Source organism: Seriola lalandi, unplaced genomic scaffold, assembly GCF_002814215.2.
Source record: "Seriola lalandi dorsalis isolate HSWRI2012SDOR001 ecotype SW California unplaced genomic scaffold, Sedor1 jcf7180002054983, whole genome shotgun sequence".
NCBI lineage: Eukaryota > Metazoa > Chordata > Actinopteri > Carangiformes > Carangidae > Seriola > Seriola lalandi.
This window is the reverse complement of record NW_019525532.1, coordinates 1,316,143-1,341,079: the sequence shown is the minus strand read 5'-3', so window position 1 is coordinate 1,341,079 and position 24,937 is coordinate 1,316,143. Positions and strand designations below refer to the sequence as shown.

Genomic DNA, 24,937 nt, shown 5'->3' with positions numbered 1-24,937 from the left:
CGCTGCCTTCATGTACCCGCGACAAACCTGGGCCTCCATCTCACTGGAGGGTAACAACTTTGTTTATTCATATGTTTTAACCTCCTATCATTCATTTTCTTTCCATTGATCAGCATGTTCCAGCTCCTCGTTGCATTATTAAGATGTTAACAGTGAGTGAAACATTAAAAACCCTGCACTCCATGTTTGTTTTGACTTTATCATTCAAACCGGTTGAAATATTTTGCATGTTTTAAATATAGGGTCACCTGTTTTCTCCTGTTGGCCACTGGGTGACTCCAGTGCACCACTTTTAAAACAACTTCTTTGTCTGTGTGTGTGTGTGTCTCTCTCTCTCTCTCTCTCTTTCTCTCTCTCTCTCTCTCTCTCTCTCTCGCTCGCTCTCTCTCTCTCCCCAGCGGTGAGTCTCATCAATAACCTGCTGCAGGTGTCGGTGAGGAGGAGGTTCAGCGTGGGCAAAGCTCTGGGACACACCTGGCTGCAGGTCATATACATGACACACTGAGGGCATATTCATTTTATATTACTTTAACATCCCGGTTTCATTTACTGAACGCACTGATGTTGGCAAAGATATCGTTCATTGTAAAAGCCATGTATGTTATCAGTCTATTCATTTAATACAATTTAATTTTCCTAATATATTTAGATTGGATTACTTCAATTTCAATGTACACCAGTATTATTAAGAAAAATTAGGGAACAAAAACTGATTTGAATTGAAAACAAATTTAAAGAATTATGTGTTAAATATCTTTTAGGATTCAAACATTTTATTTTAGACGTGACGCTGACTCGAGAACATTTCCATCATGTCAGCTGTCCTTCATCCTCTGTGTCTCCCCTGCAGGACTTCGAGCTGTGGTGCGACCTCAGGGAGTTCGAGCAGAGGATGGGCTGCAGGTATCTGACACACAAAGGGGACGAGGAGCGCTGGATACGCTACGCCCAGGAGAGAGGCCTGAATTTCCCCTCCCACCTCAGCTGACACGCGACCACAGCACAAGGGTTTAAAGGTCGGACAGTTTTTAGTCTGTGCAGCGTAGATAAAACCAGAAATGAGACACGCTTCATGCTCGAAATCCTCAATTTGTGGGAGAGCAGGGAACCAATTATAGTTTTCTTGGCATTTGTAGGTTGTTAAACATCCCAGTTTTCTGTGGTCACCAATATTAGAATTAAGGTGTTTTTAGTGGGAACAGAAAGATAAATGAAAGAATCTTGTATGCAGGAGAAAAAAAAATCACAGATCAGACTTTATCTAGTTGTAAACATAATGAAAAAACAACACAAACAACTGCTGTTTAGTAATATAATTTTCCTTTTTTATTCCAAGTTGTAGTTTTTAAACTTGAACTGTGTGAAAGTGAGTTTTTGTGGCGTCAGTGATGAATGAGCTGAGGATGAGGAGAATGGAGCACAGATAAGAAAAAAATCATCACGAGTCAAATCGCACTGGTTATCATGGCCGACCTGTCATTTAAAATGGGACCAAAACCCTATGAGCTTCCTCACTGACATAGGCCTGCCATGGTCCCACGTACAGTATCGATTCTTCTTTACTCCACAACTTTCCTGATGCCCTGTCTCTCACTGCGCGACACCTCTCTCTGTCTGTGTCCCTCCTCCGTGTCACTTTAAATGTCGTGCACGGAGCGTGGATAGAGAGGAGAGAGGTGTGTGGGATCGTTCTCTCTGGCCATAACAGTTTGCCTTTCTGTCTTCCTTCTTGAGTCCCCATCCGGCCATGGCCCTTTCTTTTGTCTACATTTACCCACAGTGCTTTGCTTTGAGCTGCTCTCTCTGTTTGCAGTCTTCATTTTAATATTCAGCGCTTCGGTTTAGATGCTCTCATTCATCCTCCGTGTGTTTCTGAGCTTCTTAAGGGTTTCAAGATCTCCAGGTTAAATTTAATCTTTGCTATCGTTCAGGTTTCACAGTGCTGAGGTTTTTTTTTGTTTTGTTTTTACAGAGTGAGATTTTTCAGTGTTCGACTGGCTTTGTAACATTGTAGCACCTGACTCGACTCGCTTCGCTCCTCTGCTGACTGAAATGTTAACAGGCTACTGACGATGTGGTTTGGGTTTGTGTGAGATTAAGGAAGAGTCGGAGACTCACAAAGACATTTGCATTTCTAAACTTCAACATTGCATGCATCTGCACAAATACACAACCAACCAAGCCAACTGACCAACCAGCTTTTTTATCATGTTTTCTTCTTTAATTACCCTTCTACAAAAAAATATGTCATCTCAGAGAGAGGGCGGAGAGCAGGAGGCTTTGCTCAATGTAAGATTTTTTAAAACTTCTTTCTCCCTCATCACCACCTTCTGTTGAACATCTCCTGAAGGCAGGTATGTTATATGTATGCTGCTTACATAAGTTCAGTGCAATACCCGCCTCACTTCTGGTTTTTAAAGGCACTTGAAAAGAAATGAGGGACAGTCCAAACAAGTTTCTAAGATTTGAGCAGAGTCTTCTACTCTCACCCTCTCTAGGCAGTGTTTACGGGGGATGGAAAGAGCAGGGAGAAGGATGAGTGAAGGGGGAGGAAGTTAAGATTTGAAAGAGGAAAAGATGATAAGAACAAAGCGTATAGAAGGACAGTGGAAGGGTTTAAATTGCTCTCTCCAAACAGGAGAAATAGGGGGAGCTGGGAAGAAGGGATGAGAGGAGGAGGTGAAGAGAAGCAGCTGTGTTTATAAGTCGCTCTCTCCGTAGAGGGCGCTGGAGAAGGAGATGTAGTCCAGGGCGCCGGGGGGGCTGTCGCTTCCGATGTACCTGGTCATGCGGCTGATGCAGTACTCGGCCTGCTCGGGTGGCAGCTCCCTGCGCAGCTCCTCCACTGTGATGTAACTCTGGAGAGATTTATGGAGGCAACAAGTTGAAGAGTCGTAATGGCCCATAGCACAAACCCACTGATGCATCAGTGAGGATTAGATAAGACCAGTGAGTAATGTTGACTTGGCCAGGAGCTGAGGGCCTTCTCTCAACTGACATTTCCACACACGCTGAATTTTGCAACGGACGTGCTTTAAATTTTAACTGCTCATCATTAAGTTACCAGTGTTTCACTCTCAAGCCAAAACAGAAACTGAGAAACTGATATCAATCCAGATTTAAAGGGAAATGTGGCATTTTTCTCATTGTTGTTATTATGATGTTATCAATGATTGTCTTCAAATTCTGCTCCAACTAAATCTTGTTTGTAAAAATGTAATTACTGTTTATATGTCCGCTGGAAAGTTGTCGGGTCTGATTATTAGCTTAGATATTCCTCGGTGTGACGCTAACGGGACGCTGTATTTGGCGACTTACCTTGTCTGAGGCCAGAATCTTGAAGGAGGCCATGACCTGTTCTGCGGTGTCCGTCTCAGCGGTCTCGCGGGTCATGAAGTCGATGAAGGCCTGGAAGGTCACCACGCCTGTGTTGTTGGGGTCCACCAGGGTCATGATACGGGCAAACTCCACCTCACCCTGTCAGAGAGAGAGGGGGTGTATTACATCTTTGCTATATAATTTAAACAAGTTAGTTGGTACCATCAAGGACGTGACCTTTAAATCTGATCATTTTTAATCAGTGACTCCAGGTAAAACTCTGTCCTCTCACTATTTCATATCCACTCAGTGTATACATTTTTAAAATTTCTTTAGACAAAATTGAATTAATATCAAGCTAAACAAGTCAAGTTGATATTAGAGTCATTTTCGTTTTGTAAATTCAGACTTTGCACTAACCAGATCGTAACCCATGGAGATGAGGCAGGCACGGAAGTCGTCTGGGTCCATCATGCCGTTTCTCTTCTGCAAAGGAAAAAAACATCTGGATTAACTAATGGAACAAATAGATATAATACAGCAGGATCTCACGTCTGCTACAACACCGAGTGTCAGGATCCTAGTGATCCTGACACTTTTAAAAAGACGTGTGCACATCTGTCAAACTGATTTTGATGTTTAAAAAAATAAAGGCGCTTTCCTGTGCTTTATGTGTTGCTTCTTATTATTACTTTCAGTACCTTTCTACTGACACTAGCACAAACTTGAAGTCAGTGAACACCTCACCCTGTCGAAGTGGTTGAAGGAAGCTCTGAACTCGTTGAGCTGTTCCTGGCTGATGCCCTTGGCGTCGCGGGTCAGGATCTGGTTCTCCACCTCGTTGATGGTTCTGGCGATGGTGGTGAGCAGCTGCTCCCAGCCCACGCGGATGTGCTGCAGTGGTGGAGGGAGAATAGATTAACACCCCCGTTAAACAAGAAAAAAGATGGACAATGTGCAGTCAGATGGTTGAAGTGTACTGTACCTCCATGGTGTAGTTGGTGTGCTTGTTGTCGAAGATGAGGGACTCCTGGCTGAGCTGGTGGTCTCCCTCCAGCTTGTCGATGTTGGATTTGTAGTTGATGATGTTCTGCTCGTACTGCTTCAGGCTGTTCATCTGTTCCTCCAGGGAGCCGGCGATGTCCACCGACACATGGCTGATCTCCTGCAGGTTTGCAGAGACAGGAAACAGAAGGAGAATATGTCAGTGAAATCAAATCCTGAGATGCAGCTATTTAATACATGTTTTCATATCTGCAGTTAGATGCAGCACCTTACCTGTGTGTACCTGCATGCAGTCCTGTTGCTCCTGTATAACAGGACCCATCAAGACTAACTTTAAGTTGTTTGACAGTTACAAACTCATAGGAGCATGTATTTACTGTGTTGCTTTGTTCTATTATTTTGTTTGTTGTATTGTCTGTTTATATTCTATTGATGTGCCTTTTATGCCTGTTTTCCATGCTCAACAGTGTTTCACCACTAGAATCAAATTGTCATCTTATAATAAAGCTACAAAAGTTGTCAGTATTCTATATGCACCAATATCCCAAATAAATATTCAAGTGCCTTTTATAGTATTTTGGCAACTGCAGCGATTCCTTCATGTCGAATCTGACATCATCACCTAACATGAGGTAAAACTGGAAACGGAAACACCGTACCTCCATCTTGGTTTGGATCCAGGGTCCGATGATGTTGGCCTGGGCAGCAAACTGGCGCCTCAGTCTCTCGTTGGCCTGCTGTCTGGCCACCTCCTCCTGGAGCATTTGGTCTCTGAGGGGCACAAGGTGCTTCACCTGCAAAACACAAACACGTTAAATAGTATAATAAAAATCTTCACCAGAGTTAAGCACAGGTGAAAATGTAAATGACAGCCCTTTAGTACTAAAAACATGCAACTACTGTGTAACCAAGCTACTAAAGGTTTTGATAAATGTGCTTCTTGTCCTCCTAGTGCAGCTCTTAAGACTCAATTAAAACCATTTACAACGTCAAAAGATATTCTAGCAACAAGTTATATGCGATTGATAGTTTAATATCATCACCAGACTGTGCAAATCAAGTCTTTTCTTTCAGTAAAATATAGTAAACATAGAAGCCATAGAAATTTAGTGATGTTTTCAGATTATGTGTCCTTTTTTCCCAGTCAAGCTTGTTGAGTAATGAACCAACTGGTTATGACATGATTTTCTGATGTGTGTCAAACTGCAGCTGCACTGACAGGTTGTGCTCTGCAGCTATTTTGATTTCCCCTGAGGGCTCGCAGCCAGCAGTATTCAGTGTCGCTATAACCTAAATGTACTGTACTATTTCTGACTTGTCGCTATGTATGTACTGTACTTATTATTAGCCAGATGACCAAATACAACGCACAGAGTAAGTTAGCTTGACATTTCCTGTTCACATAACGTCAATGTACACAAACCAGGAATAAAAGCAAGTTCGAAGGGCTTAGTCTTGGATAAATTATCCTCTGCAATTATTAATTTGTTATTTCCCATTGTTGCTCCTTGACTGTGAATACCACATAATGATTCTTGGTTGTGTCCGATTCGACTCACAGCGTCCCATTTATTGCTGATGTCCTGGGGGCTGAGGTTGGTGTAGGGGTTGATTCCGGACAGCTTGATGCCGTAGGTCTGAGCGATCTTCAGGATCTCACTATGGATGCCCATGGTGGCCATGCGCTCCTTGTCGGCCTCAGGCAGAGTGGCCTTGAACTGGTCGTGAGCGGTGATCAGACTCTGTGCGGGAGATCAGAGGAGAGGAAAATAAACGGTTAGACAATGAAGATGCACTATTTTAATTTCCAGTTTCTTGTGCTGTTATTTATCCCATGGAGGACAGTAAAATATTCTCTAAGTCTGCTTTGATCAGCGTTTTCATACAGGATTTGTGTGTCCTCATGCAACATTTATATTTTGCATTATATAGTATTTCTTTTTTTCTTTCAAATTGACTGGGAATAGTCCATTTATGTGCAACTGTACAAAATGGAAACATTATTTCCCCGAGTCAGAAGTTAGCTCATGAATTTAATCTTGAACTGCAGCCGACTATCACGTGTCAAATGCCTGAACTTTCTGACCCTTGTCTGTTGGGGACTGACACATCAAATTAATAATCTGCCAGTCGGGAACACTGATGTATTGCTACCTGTTATTTTGTTTCAATTACCAGTATTAATAGATTCCTGTCGGTGTAAATGTGAACTAGTGTTTTAAACTTTTTATGCTTTTCAAGGCAATTCAGATTTAGTGCAGCAGGTTCAAGGTCCTGTGTCAATTAGAGAAAAGCAGACCTCAGACTTGAATTATTTTCTATGGATAAAAACTGAATATCTAAACCTGAACAGAACTGACAGCACAGTAATTACAAATGAAAGATAAAAACTACATATATTCAAATGTAGTGTGTGTGTGTGTGTGTGTGTGTGTGTGTGTGTGTTCATGTATGCATGGTGCTGGATGTACCTGGATCTCCTCAATGCTGTGGACAATGAACATGTCCTGCAGGTCCTCCATGGCTCCGTCCATCCAGTTGTTGAAGGGTGCCGCCCTCTTGGCAAACTCCAGATACAGCTGGTCAATAGTCTCCCAGAGCTTCTCCACACGCTACAGACACAGTAACACAAACACACTCATAAGCGAAGGTGTGGGCAGTTGCAAAATGTGTTATTTAGACTGTAGTTTGTGGTCACCTGGGCATTTCTTCTCACTAAATGATTTGGATAGATTTCTTTCTTTCAAATCTAACTCTACTAATTTCTGAAAAAATGTTATGTGAATAATTAAGTGGAGTTTTACAACCCAAAAACTGAATATACAAAGCTGTGAGTGTTTGTGTTTTACCTCCAGTGAGTCCCTCCTCTTCTGGGTGAGGGTGCCCAGGTTGTCCCACTGGTCACAGATGCCCTGGCAGCGGGCGTTGACTGTGGCAGCATCATGGTAGTCCAGCTCACTGGAGGAGACGGGACAGTAAAAAACACCGTTGGTGATTTATGACAGACTGTCAATCAGATTTCCATCTAATTTATATTCATAATGATTAAGTTCCTGTCCGACAGGAGTTGAAACTGTATGTGAGAGACATGGACAGATTTTTAAATAAAAGTGAAAATGTCAAAGTTCGGGAGGTTTACCGCTGTTATGCCTGAAGTTACTCATATTTATTTTTTACAAATATCTGTAATCACACCACATTAGAATAGTTAATGCCATTACACACTCGATTTTTACTCTTTCTTGCAATTGAGAACATTTTGCTTTTGAGGACATATGTTTTTAAAGTGGTGATAAATTATGGGTGGCATGCATTCATATTCAGTATCAGGGTGCTGAACAGCTCATATTATACTGTATGTAGCATCAAAGAGATCATCTCAAAACTATCTGTGAAAAAAGCGCAGAGGAGTGGTGTGGAATAAGGAAATAGTGAGATCAGAGGTTTCTGCTCTTTCATGAACCATCCTTTCATCTTTTTATCCCTCTCATTAATATGCTTTACACTCATCTGTTGCATCTTTTGTTCTTCACTGTTCTCCTATCCCGACCATTAGGACTCCTGAAGCACTTCAGGCCCTCTCTTCCTCCTCCTCCTCTTCTCCTGTACCTCCTACAGCTTCCAAATCAGCCCTTTTGCCTAAAATTAACTCGCTCGTTCTCGTTCCCTCCCATTTCTCCTGCTCTCTATCGCAGTTATTTCCTGTTTCTCTCCACAACCTTATCATTAGAAAGCCCCCACCCCCAACATGTCTACTTTATTTTTCCACCAATAAAATACTGAATAAAAATCCCAAAGAACACTGAACTCCAACGCAAAATGTGAACTACTTCTTCCCACTACTTCTCCCAGCACACATCACTTTCAAACACTTGCACAGTTCCCAGCCTCCCTCCCCTCGCCCCTACGTCTTACTTCAGCTCCTGGGCGATGGCAGCGATCTGCTCCACTCTGTCCTGGTGAGCGGCGAGGTCGCTCTCGAAGGCCTCGTGCTTCCTCATGAGGGCTCTGATCTCCATCAGAGAGGCTGACTCATAGTCCTTTTGGGACAGCAGGTCCTCCTTACCTGAAACACGAAGATGTTAGCAGTGGCAACATTTTAAATTGCTCCTCTTCATAGGGAAAAGGTGACGAGCTTTTAAATTTGTACAGCTCTCACATCTTCCTCCCTCCACTACAGTTACCATGTTTCTCTGACTCACCTAGGCATTTCATTATCCCCATAAATTACTTTATAACTCTACAACATTTGAACCATGTAATTTATCATGATTTTATCTGTTTTTATGATCATCCTGTGACATGTTTGCCTTATTAGACAGTGTAGAGTGACCCAAGACTCAAAAAATGGAGGTGATATGAGAGGAAGAAGCTACAAAAGGTCAAAATTCACTAGAATACTATTTAGGGTGACAGCAGGAAGATATGGGCAGACAGGAAACTACTTTTGGTCTCACTTGTCTACTTTTAATTAAAGTCTCCTGTCCATCTGACTTGCATTTGTTTGGCAAATAGAGAAATAAGAGCCATTATGAATCGGAAAGCTCCAAACAGAAAGAGCCAAACATCCTGAGAGTTTCTTCTTTCATGATTTTATTTTGTTCTTACCTCCAGTCCACGACTCATGCATGGAGCACTTCTGCTTGAACTTCTCAGCCAGGTGGTCAAGTCTCTCCAGACGACGGATCTCGGTCAGCAGCCACTCCTCGTAGCCCTTCTCCACCTGCTCCAGACCCTTCCAGGCGTTGGCAATATCCTGGAGGAGACGGACAGGTTTTATCACCACTCTGATTTACTGAGAGGAAGAATTTTTACCAGTTTTTGGCACCTGTTAGAGGGAATTAATGATTTGGAGGTTGACTCACTGACTTGAAGTAGTATCTTTTCAGAATGTGATTAATAAAAATGTATGCCTTTAGAACTTTTTCATATGTATGTAAATCACTGGGAAATTAGAAAAGATTATTCTATTATGAGCCAAATCAAATCATGCTTCTATTTGCATCTCAGCTGAATTAAAAGTGAACTATCTAACACTTTTCTTTCTGTCAGTCTTTCTAGCTTTTTCCTATTTGATGACTTTGAATTTCTGTTGTTGGGTGAAGACTTTGTGTCTCTGTGATGTCAACTTTTCAGGAACTAAGAGAACAGCCTTACTTTTGTCGGATGACAGCGTGGGGGTTTTGAAAGGCTTTTACAAGCTTTAAGGGATGGAAAACAAAAGAGGAAGTAACCCCTCCACTGATGTGGAAGCCTGTAAATCCACAATGACGTTGTGCAGCAACAATGACACTAAGCTAAAAATCTGTCCTGCTCACCGACACCATCTTGCCCTCGGAGGGCATGAAGGCGGGCCTGTTGCTGAGCCTCAGCTTGGTCTGCAGGGTGTTGAAGTTGATCTCCAGCTGGCATTTCTCCTGCACGCGGGGTGGCTTGTGGATGCGACGGTAGTCACGGAAATCCTCCAGCTTCTGCTGCATGGCGCGCATGGTCTGCTCCGCTGCGCGGTTCTCCAGCCAGGGGATGGTGCGGCGGATCCATTCCAGCAGCTGGAGATGCCGGAGAGATGTGAAGATTATTCAAATGATTATTCAGAGAGTTTGGTTTGTTCTTGTCTTTATAACCTGTATAGAGGATTTTTCTTAAACCCTACTGTCCTCTTACTATCACTCTATATTTAGTATTTTCAAAATTACACAAGGATTACAACATTTTCTCTGTGTCAGTTGGCTGTTGACATTGATCTTTCTAGAGGTGCAGAAATGATTCAGTCTAGGAAAGGAAAATGAACAAATGTTGATAACTGATCGTTGAAATGTTTCAGTTACTTACAAATCGAGAAATCAAAAAAACTGCTTCACAAACATGTTTTTCTGATATCACACCATCATAAAATTTAACACTTTGTGTTCTTTGGCTATAAGTAAGACTGTATACTGTGTATGTATATTGCTCTCGGCTGCTCTTTTAACGTTTCTGTTACTGTGACACTTTGGTCTTTCACTCATCATCACACTATTGATTTGCCTGCAGTGATTGTAGAGCCGTGTCGTGTAAAGTTAGTAGGAGGATCAGAAAGTTTAGAGAGAAGCTGTGAGTTTAACCTGAGGGAACATTAAAGTGTTGTTGCAGAGGAGGATGTGCAGCACAGACTGAGAGTGGGAGTATTTGGTTGCAGCTGTTTCTCACCTCGCTGGCCAGCTTCTCGTACTCCTCCATCAGTTTCTCATTCTCCTGGTTGACGGCCAGCACCTTGCAGATACGGTTGGCAGCTGTCTCAGCCTGAGAGAGAGAGAGAGGGTAGCAACATTTAATATAAAATTTACAATGCAGAATAGAAAAGAAAAGAAAATTCAAATATTTCTCACATTTATTCATTAAGACTGCTCTTGTATCGTCGATTAGAAAGGGATTGCATGTCAACATAAAAGATTAAACTCAAAGCAACAGGTTCAAAATACCCCACAGTGGGATTAAAATATTAGACACTAGAAATATTAGTGTAAGAAATAAAAAAAAATAAAAATACTCTCTGACCTGCTCAGCACCGGCGAAGGCATGGTAGAAGCAGGACACGTAGGTCATGATGGCCTTCTCATCAGGTTTGGGTGTGTTCACAATATCTGAGGGAGAAAAATATCAAGGATAATATCAAAATATTATAAGAAGCTTTTGAATGGCCATCCCTAATAAACTCAAACATCATTATACCTAATTATATCTTATTATGTACAGTGGAGTGGTCTCAGGTCAGGACCTCACTGTACTTTTGTTAGTTTAGCTTTTAAAAAAGTATAAGTAAAAAATACAATGATTTAAAATCTGTTTGTTTTTTAATATAAGAATATAAATATGGAATGACACATAGCGTAAAATAAAGAAGATTATGATTTACTGTTGTTTTTATGAATCATCTTAGGAGATTTACCTATAAAATATCTCTGAGGTCAGAGCATCAGTGCTTCAATAGATGCTTTTAAAGTGATTTAATATGCATTGATTTGTTTATGCAGATAAGTTCCAAGTAAGAAGGATCCCTCGTCCTTGTACCATCTGCTATCATGTACTGTGCTGCAGTGGAGGTTGTCAGTGTGTGTCAGTGCTAATACCACAGGATCAAGTCCCTCCAGTGGTTTTCTCAGTCTGATTGTTGTTTCAGGATTTTGTTTCAGCCTCACCTTCAGCGTCAAGCATCTTGGGGATGTCCAGGAACTTCTCAGCCACCTCGAAGGCAGTGTTCAGGTTACCGATGGGGTCATCCTACAGACACACACAGGTACCGTCAAACACGGCCACACAAGAATCACAACAACAGCTAATGTCACCATCCGCACCGAGAGGAAGGAAGCTGAGATTCACAAACTGAACTGACAGCTCCAGAGAGATTTAACAAAGCAACATTTCAATCTTAAAAGATTTTTGGCAGCCAAACAATAAGCGCTGTTGTTGTTTGTTCCGTTGTTTTCAATCCAATACGTCAAAAAGATTTTACATGGCCGCTGTCATCTTTGCTATTCATCCACACAGAAAAGGAACACAATTCTGGACAAAACAAATGCTTTCCTTTTTGTAAAATTTTTGTAAATTCCCAACTGGTATTGACATCTAATTAAAAAAAAAACTCAATATGGGTTCAACAATAGAATTATATATTTCTTACATTATTAATACTGCAGATATGAACCACCATATTTAAAGTTGTGTTTCATATCTACAAAAGATTTGATATTGCGACATTAAGTGCTGCAAAATACTAGACTGCATATCTTGCAGAGATACAGTTAAGAGCACGAAACACAGTATTGAAATTAAAGACGAAAGAGCAATGAACAGATCGAAGATAGAAACTAGATCAACACAGGAAAAGAAGAAGGCAGGACAGGGCACCTTTCTCAGTTTGGAGTAGTCAATGAGGTCAGGTCTGTGTCTGTGGATGAGGGCGCACAGAGCCAGGCCATCCTTCCAACTGAGCCACGAGAGGAGGAGGAGGAGGACAGAGACAGCAAACGTGAATAAAAAGTGTGAGAAACACCAGGAAAGAAGGTAAAGAAAGAGAAGAGGAAGTTCCAGAGAAGAAGCATGAAACAAAAGGATGAAGATGAATAAAAACAAGGAAAAGCAAAAAAGGTAGATAATAAACTAAGGAGAAAAGAGGAGGGCGGTAGGAATTATCCAAAAGTTAACACAGAGGCGGAAACAGATTTTAAAAAGAGAGGAAAAAAACTTGTTAAAACAAAAAGATAAATGGCTGCAGTTCCCTGGTGATGCCACAGTTCGGTGTTGTAGACCCACCTGATGTGGAAGTTCTGCACGTTGACGTTCCTGTAGGGGGCAGTCTTCCTCTGGCACCACAGCAGCAGACCCTCCTTAGCAGAGGTCTCTGCAAAGAGTAAGGGAGGGAGATGGTGAGCGTTTTAGAAAGACATTTTATTCAAACCCTGTTCTTAAACAGGGAAGAGAAGTCGTCTTTTTGAATCATGGCAAGTAGAGGAAGACTATGAGGGGGAGCAGCAGGATGAAAGAGATAGTGACAGGTTTGACTAATGAACGAAGATGCATCAGAGGAAGAAGCAGGCAAGTTAAAGGGTGAAAAGTGGATATATGATGTACAGAAATCTTAAGAGATGGAAAATGGTTAAAGGAAGTTAGGTTTTTTTCTGCTTACAATAAGCAACCTTTATTTTTCAATGTCAAGCTAGTGCAGCTGGTGGTTTATAGATACTTTCCTTGGAATGATGCATTATGACAGGTTAGGAGGGGGTTGGTGGCAAAGGGAGTCAGTGTATACCACAACAGAAGATATTGAAGAGCAGGAGCAATAAAAAGTGAGTGAAAGAAGACGACTTGAAGGTGAGGGTCGGAGGCATGAGGAAGGACGGTAAACAAGGTGTTAGATCTTTATAAACAAGGATTTATTTTGAATTGACCTTCAGGGAAGTTCTGGGAAATTTAAAAGAAAATAATGTGATTTACTGCACACAAGTGTACAGTAAATCACACAGAGCAGTAAATAAACATCAGTAAACTCTGAGGGCATGCAGACCTCTCTGACCTGAAATGCTGTTCAAACATGTGACTGATGTATGAAACTCTACGTGTAAATAAGCCGAGTGTGTACAATATGAATGTGTTTTTGTGCACCAAGCATTCTGTGTTTTTTGTGATGTTGGTCCCTGAAGTATTAAAATTTCTTGACTGTTACGCTACTTCAAGACATAAGAAGTTTTCAGTGTACGTTTCTGAGTGTAAAAAAATCTCAAGTGAAAAATTGATTTTTTTCCCCGCGTTAGTGTGTGAAATTCTGACTGACACAACATAGAGAAACTGGGCGTGTGTGTTGTGCTCATATGACAGACACGGGAATGATAGTTGGCCTCAGTGGTGTGTATCAAAAACTGCCTTCAGTAATAATCAAAAATGCTACGAATGCTCTCAATCTCGTGTAGACTAAATCTGATACCGCCCTCTTATCTGTTAAAATATGAACAACCAGCAGCCAGTTAGCTTAGCTTAGCATAAATCACCAAATTAAATTGAAGTCTTTTTAAGACCTTTTTAATACCACATAGAACACAATTTAATACCTGTTTCAATCGACACTCATTCTGAGACAATGAGCTTTGTAGCTACTGTAGCTCACAGTAATGACAGTATTTGCTACAGGTCTGATGGTGCCAACTCGAACTCCACAAATAAAGGATTAAACAGCCTGTTGCAGCACAATCCGCTGTAAACAATCCTGCTTTAAGTTTATATATATCTAGGTCCTCCTGACAGACTGCAATCGGACATAAAAACATTATATAAATAAAATTACTGCCATCAGCAGGCAAAGCTTTTTGGGAAACCTGAATTGAATGATTTTAAAGACTTTTCTAGACCTGCAGATACCCTGAAACTCACATAATCCACCTCCCAGCACCTCTATAATTCTGTACAAAAACCAAAGGACAAAATGATAAGTTAAGGTTTCCCCTCGGCTTAGGTGCTGGGCTATTTCCTTAACCATACAACACAAAAAATATGCTGCATGTAACGCGCTGAAGTTGTTTTTAATGCGAAATGAATAGACTCATAAAAGTTAGCGTTAGTTTATGTAAACACACACCTTCCACAGAGATGTCCTGGATGGCGAAACGCAGGATGATGGTCCAGATCATACCAAGGGTCATCTTCACGTTACCGTCAACAATTTCTGCAAAAACACACACACACACACACACACACACACACACACACACACATGCACCCAGACAGAGACATTATTAATCATGGCAAAAAAGACTAAACAAAGACTAAAATCAGACCTTTCACTCATGGCTCTCTCCAAGGTTAGAAGTTTAATTATATGCTGTTAGAAGGTATTGCTGTTGAGACAAATTGAATTTCACGCAGCCTGAAGGCTCAGAAGAAATCTTGACTGCAATTAAAGTGCAGAAAATTGAAGCCTCACAAAAATCCACTAACTGCTTTTGAAGTGCTGCGATGTGAATGTTGCACAAGCAAGCCTCGCAGCATGTTTTCATGAACTCTCAGTCTGAACACTTTTCGCCCCGCTGAGCGTTTAGTCAGTTTAACCTCAGAGTCAAACTGATTCAGATGGTTATCACACAAAATCTGCACATGAAAACATGATTTAAACAACAGCATAGAGCATTTACTATCATTATTGTTGTTTTTTACAATAACGTTTTTATATTTACAGTTCTCGTAAGCTAAGGTATCCATCGTCTAACTTTAACATGTCCTTCATTTCCCTGTAAAAACATCTAATTCTCTTCAGTAATAAATGTTTTAAAAGCTAATATCAGCCTTTAGAGCGTGTTCTTATTCTATCAAGGACACAGTTTCCAGAAAGTCAACAGATTTTATACAGTCATTTGATAAAGGAGAGCTTCCAACATGTATTGTTACTTACTTACAAGTAAATTAAAATATTTTAGAATAAATCAGAAACACTTGTGTATTGCAGCCAATTCCCCATCTTTGTTCCCAGTTGGATGAACTGTCGTTTACTTTCCTGTCACTGCCAGCTCATCTGAATTCTCCTGACGCTGTAAACTTCACCAGCCATCTGGTGCTCAAAAATAGGTCCAAGAAAAGCAAATACTATGTGACGTTGTTATATTAATTAAAAGGAGAAGAACAGGGGTAGCAGAGGGAGGAAAATAATGTCAGGAAGGACAGGACTCACCCTCAGCACCAATAGACACCAGCTTGACCCCCTTGCTGCAGATGAAGTCCAGGGCTTTGTTCACGTTGGCGATCTTGTGGAAACGCATCTTGCCTTTGTCGGGTTTGGGCAGCCTCTCGCCTAAAAGGCAAAAAAACTTTAATAATCAATTCAAAAGAAGATAAACAGGACAGTCATTATTCAAAGCCTTCATATTTACATTTCCATCAGGGTTTTTGTCCTTCAGTACGTTTACAGTGTACTGGTTAAACTAAGGTTTCCAGATTAACAGCATTTCACGAGTGAGTTTGTACTAATTTATATTTTCACCATCAAATAGTATCACGAGTTTTGGACAGTGGTGTCACCCTCACCCTGTACCTCTGAAATTATGCTAGTGAGTAAATTGTTATCATAACTGACAAGAATTATGGGTAAAATGAATACAAGATGAATAAGTAATAAAATATGAAAAAAAGACACTTCATGTATCATTATGTCTTACGCAATTGAGAAAACAGGATGATAACAGTATATCGTCAACAATAGTTCAATTAGCAAACAAACATGTATGCGTGTGTGTGTGTGTGTGTGTGTGTGTTGATGAGATCCACCTGAAATGACCTCCAGCAGCAGCATGAGTTTGAGGCCATTTCTGAAATCCTCTTCAATGTTCTCAATCTGTGTCCCAGCCTTCCTCAAGTGGGAGTTGCACCAAGCTGTGAAGGTCTGAGAGAGACAAGATGAAGAGGGGTTACACTGTCACCTGTTTGACTGTGTGACAAATACACTCACAGTAACTGACAGGAAGCACCACAACTTTACCTGCTACACACACACATACACACACATAATGTATACACAGCTCAATGCTTCCCTTTTTGAGAGCGGGGTCAAAACTGCTTAGCAAGGCCTGAACTGTCCACTTCCATTTGTGACCTTGTTATAACTGTGGCTGCTGACGGTGGGAGCGCACATACTCACTATGACATTTATGTCAGTCTGACAGCCACTGTTGATTCAACAGTCCTGAACAAGGTCAAACTGACTGCTGGTTTAGATTATCATTTAATTTAGTTTATTCATTGTACTTTTGGAAAATCATTCTATAATAAAAAAAAGACTATAACATTACAAATGTCTTTTTGTTTTAACAGTACAACACATATTCTCCTCATCAGCTGTAGCCTGGACTGTCACATTCACAAAGTATTCAGTGTAGAGTTTGTAGTGTTGAGCAATTAATACAAGAACAAGAAATGCAAATTAATTACCAATCATATGTTCCAAGCATCTTCACCAGTACTATAAAGAGATACTCATGCAAATCCGTGTGTATTAAATTGCACACACCTTGGCACTTTGGTATAGTCTGCCCACAATAGATGAGTCACATAAAAATGGTTGACAATTAATTGTTTGTAATTGTTTGTCATTCATCGAGCAAAATGGCAAATGATTTGATGCTTTTCTCCATTTCATGTCATTGTAAATTGAATATCTTCTGGGTTATGGACTGTTGGTTGGACAAAATATGATACTTGAGGATTTTAACTTGGGATCTGGGAAATTTTGACTGTCATTTTTCATTATATTCCGACATTATGAAAACTTATCAGCTAGTTCATCCAATAATAGAATGAACAGACTTAGCGATAGGAAAAATAAGTATTTGTTGCCGCCGTAATGTGTTCACTTGAAAATCATTTACTGTCTGGAGTTGGTTATTCTCCTTATCAGTTGTGAGTCTATTTGTGTAATGAGTCCAGGAAGGTACCTGCGGTAAAGTCCCATGTTTGGCCCCTCAGTGTTGTGTCGAGCATTTTGTAAGAGTAGGTGCTGCATCTTTGAAAAGCCAGAGATCTCATTTTAGAAACCAAACTGTTCATTAGGTGAGGGCGCTGTGCGTAATGGGCAGAAAGCAGACAGTGATGTAAATGGCTCTCAGCCACTGAGTGCTTGCTTTTCGTCTGTCTGGAAAATTGCCTAATGGCGTCAGTCATGCACGTCGGGGACAATTCAATTGGTTCCATCAGACCATTCAATCAATCGCTGAATGGCATTTTGAGAGGCTTTCATGGTGTTTAGCTTCAAATGTGGATATGGGAGGTGTGTGTTGATCCTCAAGAGAGTGTGTGTGTGTGTGTGCGCGTGTGTATGTGTGTGTGTGGGTGTGTGTGTGTGTGTTTTAGGGCTACTACTGTAGAGCCAAAACTTTGCCAGGGTTTGGAGCATGTGTGGGTGTAGAAGCAGAATAAGTACATGAGCTGAATAACTAACTACAGATGATAGTGTGGGCGGAGTGAGGAGAGAGAGACTGAGCAGTGACAGAGAGAGAGAGAGAAAGATGTATAAATTAGCACTGAAAGAGGGTTTGTGCTCCGTAGGTGAGAGCATACATTTTACATTACAGCAGTGTAAACAAAGCTAGAAATGAAAATGCACATGTCCATGAACAGTATGTGGGTGTATGTTAATAGCTATGTGTGCTTCTACGTCTGTTCCTGAGTGTGACTGTAGATCTACATGGGTGGAAAGAGTGAAAAGAGTGTGAGAGAAGAAAGAGAGTATAGAAATAGGAAAAGATTTTTGCACTTGACATTAGAAAAAACATTAACTCAATTAATCCATTCGTAGTTTTTTGGCAGAAAATCAATTAGAAAACTACTTTGATAATCACTGAATCATCAAAAGGTATTATTCAAGCAGAAACACCCAACATCATCTAGTTTCTCAGTTCTGCTGATTTTGTGCTTTTCTCCTTCTCCGATATGAACCTGAGCTTTTTAGCACAGTATGTGCAAATAAATGTTGTGATGTACAGAACTGTACAAAAGTCTTAGGCACTTTAAATCTTAATTTTAATGATGATGTTTGGAGGCAGAGGGAGGCGTCTGATTGATCCCAAATTCATTCTGCAGCGTGACAACAACCACAAACATACATCCTGTTCTCGTAAAGAACTACCCTCAGAGACAAGAAGAGTCCTGCAACAGATGGTCTGACCTCTGCAGAGCCTTGATCTTAACATCATGGAGCCAGTCTGGGATCGCATGAGGAGACACAGACTGTGGTAAATTCTTCAAGATATTTGCAACAACCTACCCGCCCAGTGCCTTGAAAAACTGTGCACGTTTACTGAGGAGAACTGCTGCTATTGGGTGTTTTTTTCCCATTTCCTTCACTTTGTATGAAGTTAGCTGATAAATTGAAACTATTCATGCCATTTATTTTGAAAGCATCCTCACTTTACTTTTAGTCCCTAAAACTTTTGCATAGTACCATTACAGCAGCCATAGGTGCTCCTCTGATTTTGTAATCTTATCTCTCCCTCTTTGTAATAACATTTGAAGAGCAGCTTTTACTTGTGATACTTGGTGCATTTTTTATTTAATTTACTTTTACTTAAGTAAAATTGTGAATGCGGGACTTTTATTTATAAAAAGGGTACTTTTATACTGTAGAATTGCTATTTTAATTTAAGTCAGGGGTCCAAATGTTTCCCCATTGGCTAGTGATTAATGGAAACATGCTGACTTGCATTTTTTGGAGACTTTTGTACATTTGCTTAAAAGTTGCAAAACACTGGGACAGAGAAGCAGCTTGTCCTTCCTGTGAAGCATTATGAATTCAAGCTGAATTTAAAGGCCAAAGAAAGACACTTGAGGAAAGAGAGGCAGCGAAGTGAGAAGTGAGAGGAGTGACAGGAATGCCCAGGCCCTAGTGTAATTTGATGTACGGGTCTGGAGAGAAGAAGAGGCCGCCTGTCCAACCAAACGGGGTCCCAGCAGGTGCTTGTCTCCTTTGCCATGCATGACCAAATTTAGACAGACTCCTAATCCAGCACACACAGGCCACCGGGCCAAGTCAGAGAGGAAACAAGAAGGTGTGTGAAGGAGGAGGTAGAGGGCCGAAGGAGCACGGAGGAGGAGGGAGGGGGCTAAATTAGGTAGAGGTGAAGGAAGAGGAGGAGGGAAGACTGAAAAGTGGAGGGAGGGTGGAAGAGGGCAAGAAGAAGGAGGAGTAAGAGGCAGTAGAGGCTAAATCGGGTTGCTATGGGACACCACCGGACAGCTGAGAAGGCAGGATTCCTGAGGTGAACCGTAAGCGTCCAAGACGGAGAGAAAGAAGAGGAGGGGGATAAGAAGGGGAGGAAGGAATGGATTCAAATAAATGACGAGATATAAAATAATGAACTCGAGAAAGTGTGTGAAACATGAGGGGTGAAGCCTCGCCTACATCAAAGGAGAGCTCTTAGAAACTAAACTTGTGGTAATTGAAATCAAGGATTCACTTAACCTAATAAAGTTGGAGATACAAATGTAATCCCAAATTCATTAAATGCAAAGTCATTAACGGAGCGCAGCAGTATAAAAAACACAATTATCTGCCATACCTGTGATAGCAGTCAAACGGTATTATTTCTACTCCCCTGCATCTGTAATGCTTTATTATCTCAACCCCTGGGTTTGTTTTAATGCCTGTTGTGGTCTACAGAGTCCACTGGCATGAAGTCACCCCCCATCCTGGCATCACCCCTCCTCCCTCCTCTCCTCTCTCCTCTGTCTGTCCACACCTGTCGGTCTGGCCTGGCTCAGCTTGGCCTGGGCCTCTTTACAGGTCCTTCTTGTAAAATGAGGTCACGGTAGCCCAGCTGAATGCCTGTCATAACTACGCCCTCCCAGGGGGAATCAGGGCTCCTGACCCTCAATACAGCTGACATGCACATACACACATGCTCCTACGCACACACACACGCACACACACACACACAGACACCATTTGAACTGGCTCAGAGCTCTTAATAATGTCAGCTAACTCGGCTGTCCATCAAAGAGCTGATGCAACCACAGCATTGCCTGGAGTTACTGCTATCGGCCTCAGAGGGGAAGACATGGGCAAGATACATCTCTGAACAGACCTGGTCAATATCTGCACTTCATATTTCATCTCAGCAAAGCCCTGATGTAGTTTGTAGAGTAGACACTAATATCTTAAGGTCAAAAAAACTGCTTATGTACAAAGGACATGCCCAAAAATTTATTTTTTCTCAAATAATTTGTAGTATTTTCAAGTATTCAAAAAATGGGTTTTGGTGATGATTTACTTAATGAGATCCTGATAAGTGGACAGCCTTAAATAAAGGGTAAATTCACAAGAGAAAATATGGTAACATTTATTATTAATCATTATGTTAAAGAGAGGAGTTGAAGAGAAACAATCCAGATGACTGCTGGATATGTCCCAAAAAACACCATCTTGCAAAAAGGTAAGCAAAAAGTGAAGTACATTGTAGTTGTCTTTGGAAAATTATGAACTGAATTATCAATTATCAACAATTTCTCTTTCTGTGTCTCTATATAAAAGATGGATGGATGATAATTCTCTGCTCTATTTTATTATGAATATGTCTTCTTGTAGCTTTGATTATGCCTTGTTCTTTTTGGGCTTTGATTAAGGTTAGATTCAAAGATAAATCTTTCAATATAAAGTCAAGGCTACCTGACATAGGAGACATTAACTAGGATATGTTGCATTTACCTGTGACATGACATGACATCTCTCCACAGAGCAGACACAACATGCCTCCCACCGCTGATCTGCCTGTCCTTCTGCTACAGTATGTTACAGGTATGTGCCTCTCACCCTCTATTGTGCAAATTTAACACATCTCTCACACACACACACACACACACACACACACACACACACACACACACACACACACACACACACACAGACAGACAGATAGACAGACAGACAGACACACACACTTTGAAACCACACTTCAGCCGTGTCTGACCTGATAATTAGCCTGGAGTGAGTGTTACTCCAGCTATATCAAGGTACTCTTTACACTTGTACAGCTCCATTTCTGTCTCAGACCATCCTTTGACAGAAATAAAACATCAGGCCTCACACTTCTGCTAATGAGATGAATAATTACACTTTAATTTACACCTAACCTCTTTGAAATGTTCCCTCACTGGTGTCCAGTCTTTGTCCATAGAGGAGTGTGCAGATTTAATTACATAAGTCTACAGTAGCTGATTTCACTAATTTGCACCTTCAATCAGAGACGGCTGATCTTATTAGGGGAATACGCTGCTGTAGTGTTTGTGTGGAATGAAAATACTGATCTGGCTTACAAGGAACACTGCCTGCACTTAATCCCTTAATCTCTGTACAGCTTTACGCTGAATCGGTCAAGATTTTGTGTATTTTTTACCCAATGACACAAAGCTACCGTACAGTGAAAATATATGAGAACTGTGATGCAAGAAATAATCAGAAGACATAGCTTTTAAAAACAGCTAACTGGACTGCATGAGCCAGAAATGCAGCTAAAAATCCACTATAATCCACTTTATGAAGCCTATGTTATTGTATAGAGGTGTCTTAAAGAATCATGGTGAACTAAGACAGGACACTTTTATTGGACCTTTGAACATCAAGCCCATAACCTCATTCTTTCAAGTCCAATTAAGTTTAAATAAAAGTCCTGATGTAGCACTTAAGATGCACAGGCAGGTATTCTATTTCATTCTCTTCGTTTTGTATGTCTCTTTTGGTTTGTTTTTTTCCCTTTGGTGTTGTTCTTTTAATACTATTTATTTTAACAATCAAAATATTGATAACAAATAACAAAAGCATGTGGTACTTTTAAAGCTATTTCCATTTCTTAGAGAGTGCTTGAAAATCTTAGTAAAAATGTTTAATTTACAAAAAAACTGTAGAAAATCTGATAGAAATCTGTTTTGTCTGTTTTCTACCCACTTCTTCTCACTTAACTATCATTTGTAATATCTGATACATTAATATAACACAGGTATTTATGTCTCACTGCTGGTGTAAAAATAGTCTGCCTGCATGGCTGACATGGTTGACTCCATTCACACCTGTCCACTATAGCCACCTTTGCCACACACCTGTTCAGCAGACATGTCCTGGACTCACACACAGATCCACGCATGCCACATAAACAAATCACAGACTGCTCACATGCACTCACAGCGAATACAATTATAGCCAGCACATAAAAACACAGTGCTCTTTTGTTTATGAGGTCACTATGTTTGTGATGCACGAGGACGCACATATTCAAACTTGGATCAACTAAGATCCCAAATACATAAACACAAGAAAGTATTTTTAAAGGTTAATCTATTAACAAAGCTGTTTCATGTTAGATGACTGCAGTGAGTATGAATAATATCAAAATATAAACCTACTTTCAACACAAACTAAATACACTAATCTCCCAAACCTAAATCATCTAAGTTTACAAATGTAAAAACTGTGATTTTGAACCATCGCCACTTCAGTCCAGTCCACCTGTCTGACAGTAGTAAGTGTTAGCACAGAGAAGAGGATGTGCATCCTTCCCCCACAATAAAAAACCGGCAGCTCCCAGTGTCAACAAACCACAGGTCAATAGTTATTAAAAAATCAGACACAAAACACTACTGCTCCACTTGCTCATCTCAGTTACTGGATCTTTAAACAACAAGAATCAATTTCACCCCAAAATGACCACATCCTTCATGAAACTATTCCAAATATGAATAGTACTTATAGACACCTAAAGCAGTTTCAAACTACAGTTTAACATTAACAAGACACACTGTAAGTCTCATTTTAAATAATGTAAGACTCAGACACTGAAAGACAAACTTCAATTGTGTTCAACATTCATTCTCAGTGTAATTTACACTGTTGGCTGATACAACTTTCACATTGTCACTGGCCAAGTCTTAGTAGGACGCTATGACTGAATACAGCTGCCTGACAGTGTAAAAATGTAAAAAGCTGTCCGGATGCAACCGAGTGGAGGAGAAGCTCATTTGTCAGGACTGGTGGAGTAAAACTGCTCCGCTGCTGAGCTCTACTCATATCAAACTCAAACATAAAAAAATAAATAAAAAAATTTGAAATCAACATATTTGAGGCTTCACATTAGTGAAGTAGTATTTGATGTTCACATTGGAAAAAAAACAAACACTGACAGGGTGACATTTTTCAAGATTTGCACAGATCAAAACCGTGTGGAAAACCAACCCTGTGACAGCACTTATGCAAGTCCTCAACCTTAACACTTCTGACAGATGTGAACAGTCACCCTTGAGCCATATCAGCTCTGAGTGGACAGACAACACTCCCATCAGCACTTGTCATCTCAGAGCAAGTGTCAATGGTGCTGTATTTGTTTTTTGTTTTTTTTCTTAGGTTCGCTGTGTATGTGACTTTTCATACTCTGACCTAAACTGTTAATTTCACTATGCACCTAATTTATATAAAAATCTATAAACATGAACCAAAATATACATCCAAGGGAAGAAAACACAACTTTTTGATACTTGGTGCGACAGAGACCATACAACTACCGTGGTTTAAGACCAAGGCCTTCACACAACAGAACAGCTGGCTGCTTCCTGTTGCAAAACGGACTCAGTGAGGAAGCAACATTATTTGCATCACTCATCAAATCGTCACGTTGGTTCTAACTGACTTTATGTGTGACATCACTTTCTCGCGTCAGGGGTCTCTTGTAAACAACAATCAGGCTGAATTCCTCCACTGAGTTTAAACAGCCGATGAAGTGAAAGGACAAGGTAAAGAGAGACGTAAGAGGAGTTACAACACAGAACAGGTGTAGCCGACATTTAGGAGCCACTGACCCCACCCCTACCCCTCTCTCTCCCCCAACTCCTCCTCTCCTTCCCCTTGTGAGCTTTAAATATCCCTCCTCAAAGAGACCTGGAGCCCTGAACTTGGGTGCCACAGGGACGATTTAGGACAATGACGTAAGAGCCGAGAGCTGATACCCCCACCCACCCTGACACACACCTCTAATAGGCCAACCTGAACTCTCCTGCCCCATGGACTTACCTCTTACACCCCCTCACATTATGCCTAAACAACCATTACACATACAGTAAGAAGCTGCTGCCAGTAGCATTCAACCAACTTCCTCTCATACACTACAAATGGTGACATCATCTCTGTAGCAGCAGAAAACCTGTTGTGACATTTATTACTGTGATTGAATATTTTAATATGAACAGCAGAATACATCACCACAATGACATATCTCCAAAAACAATACTAGCATCTGTATAAACTGAAGAAAAAAAAAGGTTGAAGATGTAAGTTAACTTGCATTTTTCTTTTCTAAGTTATGACTGTGTTTATGCAAAACCGGAGAGAGGAAATAAAAAAAAACATTTCTGCTACGTGAAAGTATTTTTTCCCAAAAATATTCTTTTGTATGTACTGGCTAGCTTAACATCTTTGTGCTTTTAAAAACATCTCAAATTAAAGGGGAGAAATCACTTCTTGGAGTTCTTCCAGCTCATAGATATACAGAAGCTCTGACTTAAAGATCACAAGATAAAACCGCTGGGAGGAACATAGATTTATCTCAGACGTTTACAAAGAGGG

At 40.7% G+C, this 24,937-nt stretch overlaps 2 protein-coding genes across 2 annotated transcripts in view; one reads left to right on the top strand and one right to left on the bottom strand.

Moving 5' to 3' along the window:
• The first annotated feature begins 6 nt into the window (after positions 1–6).
• Positions 7–3,989, top strand: LOC147817254 (serine/threonine-protein kinase D1-like). The gene is made up of 3 exons (XM_087171249.1): positions 7–50; positions 399–484; positions 851–3,989. The coding sequence occupies exons 1-3, from the start codon at positions 11–13 to the stop codon at positions 986–988; spliced, it is 264 nt and encodes an 87-aa protein (XP_087027375.1). The 5' UTR covers positions 7–10; the 3' UTR covers positions 989–3,989.
• The window catches only part of actn3b (actinin alpha 3b), a 35,346-nt gene continuing 11,712 nt past the window's right edge, over positions 1,304–24,937 (bottom strand). Inside the window, exons 2-21 of the mRNA XM_023396805.2 lie at positions 16,111–16,225; positions 15,518–15,637; positions 14,432–14,518; positions 12,616–12,703; positions 12,211–12,289; positions 11,502–11,583; positions 10,861–10,946; positions 10,513–10,605; positions 9,642–9,872; positions 8,932–9,079; positions 8,239–8,389; positions 7,173–7,281; positions 6,795–6,935; positions 5,883–6,065; positions 4,983–5,117; positions 4,304–4,483; positions 4,066–4,212; positions 3,739–3,804; positions 3,319–3,477; positions 1,304–2,858 (exon numbers count right to left, since the gene is read on the bottom strand). Coding sequence (XP_023252573.1) covers positions 2,700–2,858; positions 3,319–3,477; positions 3,739–3,804; positions 4,066–4,212; positions 4,304–4,483; positions 4,983–5,117; positions 5,883–6,065; positions 6,795–6,935; positions 7,173–7,281; positions 8,239–8,389; positions 8,932–9,079; positions 9,642–9,872; positions 10,513–10,605; positions 10,861–10,946; positions 11,502–11,583; positions 12,211–12,289; positions 12,616–12,703; positions 14,432–14,518; positions 15,518–15,637; positions 16,111–16,225 — 2,559 coding nt within the window. The 3' untranslated portion in view covers positions 1,304–2,699. The remainder of the gene's footprint in view (positions 2,859–3,318; positions 3,478–3,738; positions 3,805–4,065; positions 4,213–4,303; positions 4,484–4,982; positions 5,118–5,882; positions 6,066–6,794; positions 6,936–7,172; positions 7,282–8,238; positions 8,390–8,931; positions 9,080–9,641; positions 9,873–10,512; positions 10,606–10,860; positions 10,947–11,501; positions 11,584–12,210; positions 12,290–12,615; positions 12,704–14,431; positions 14,519–15,517; positions 15,638–16,110; positions 16,226–24,937) is intronic.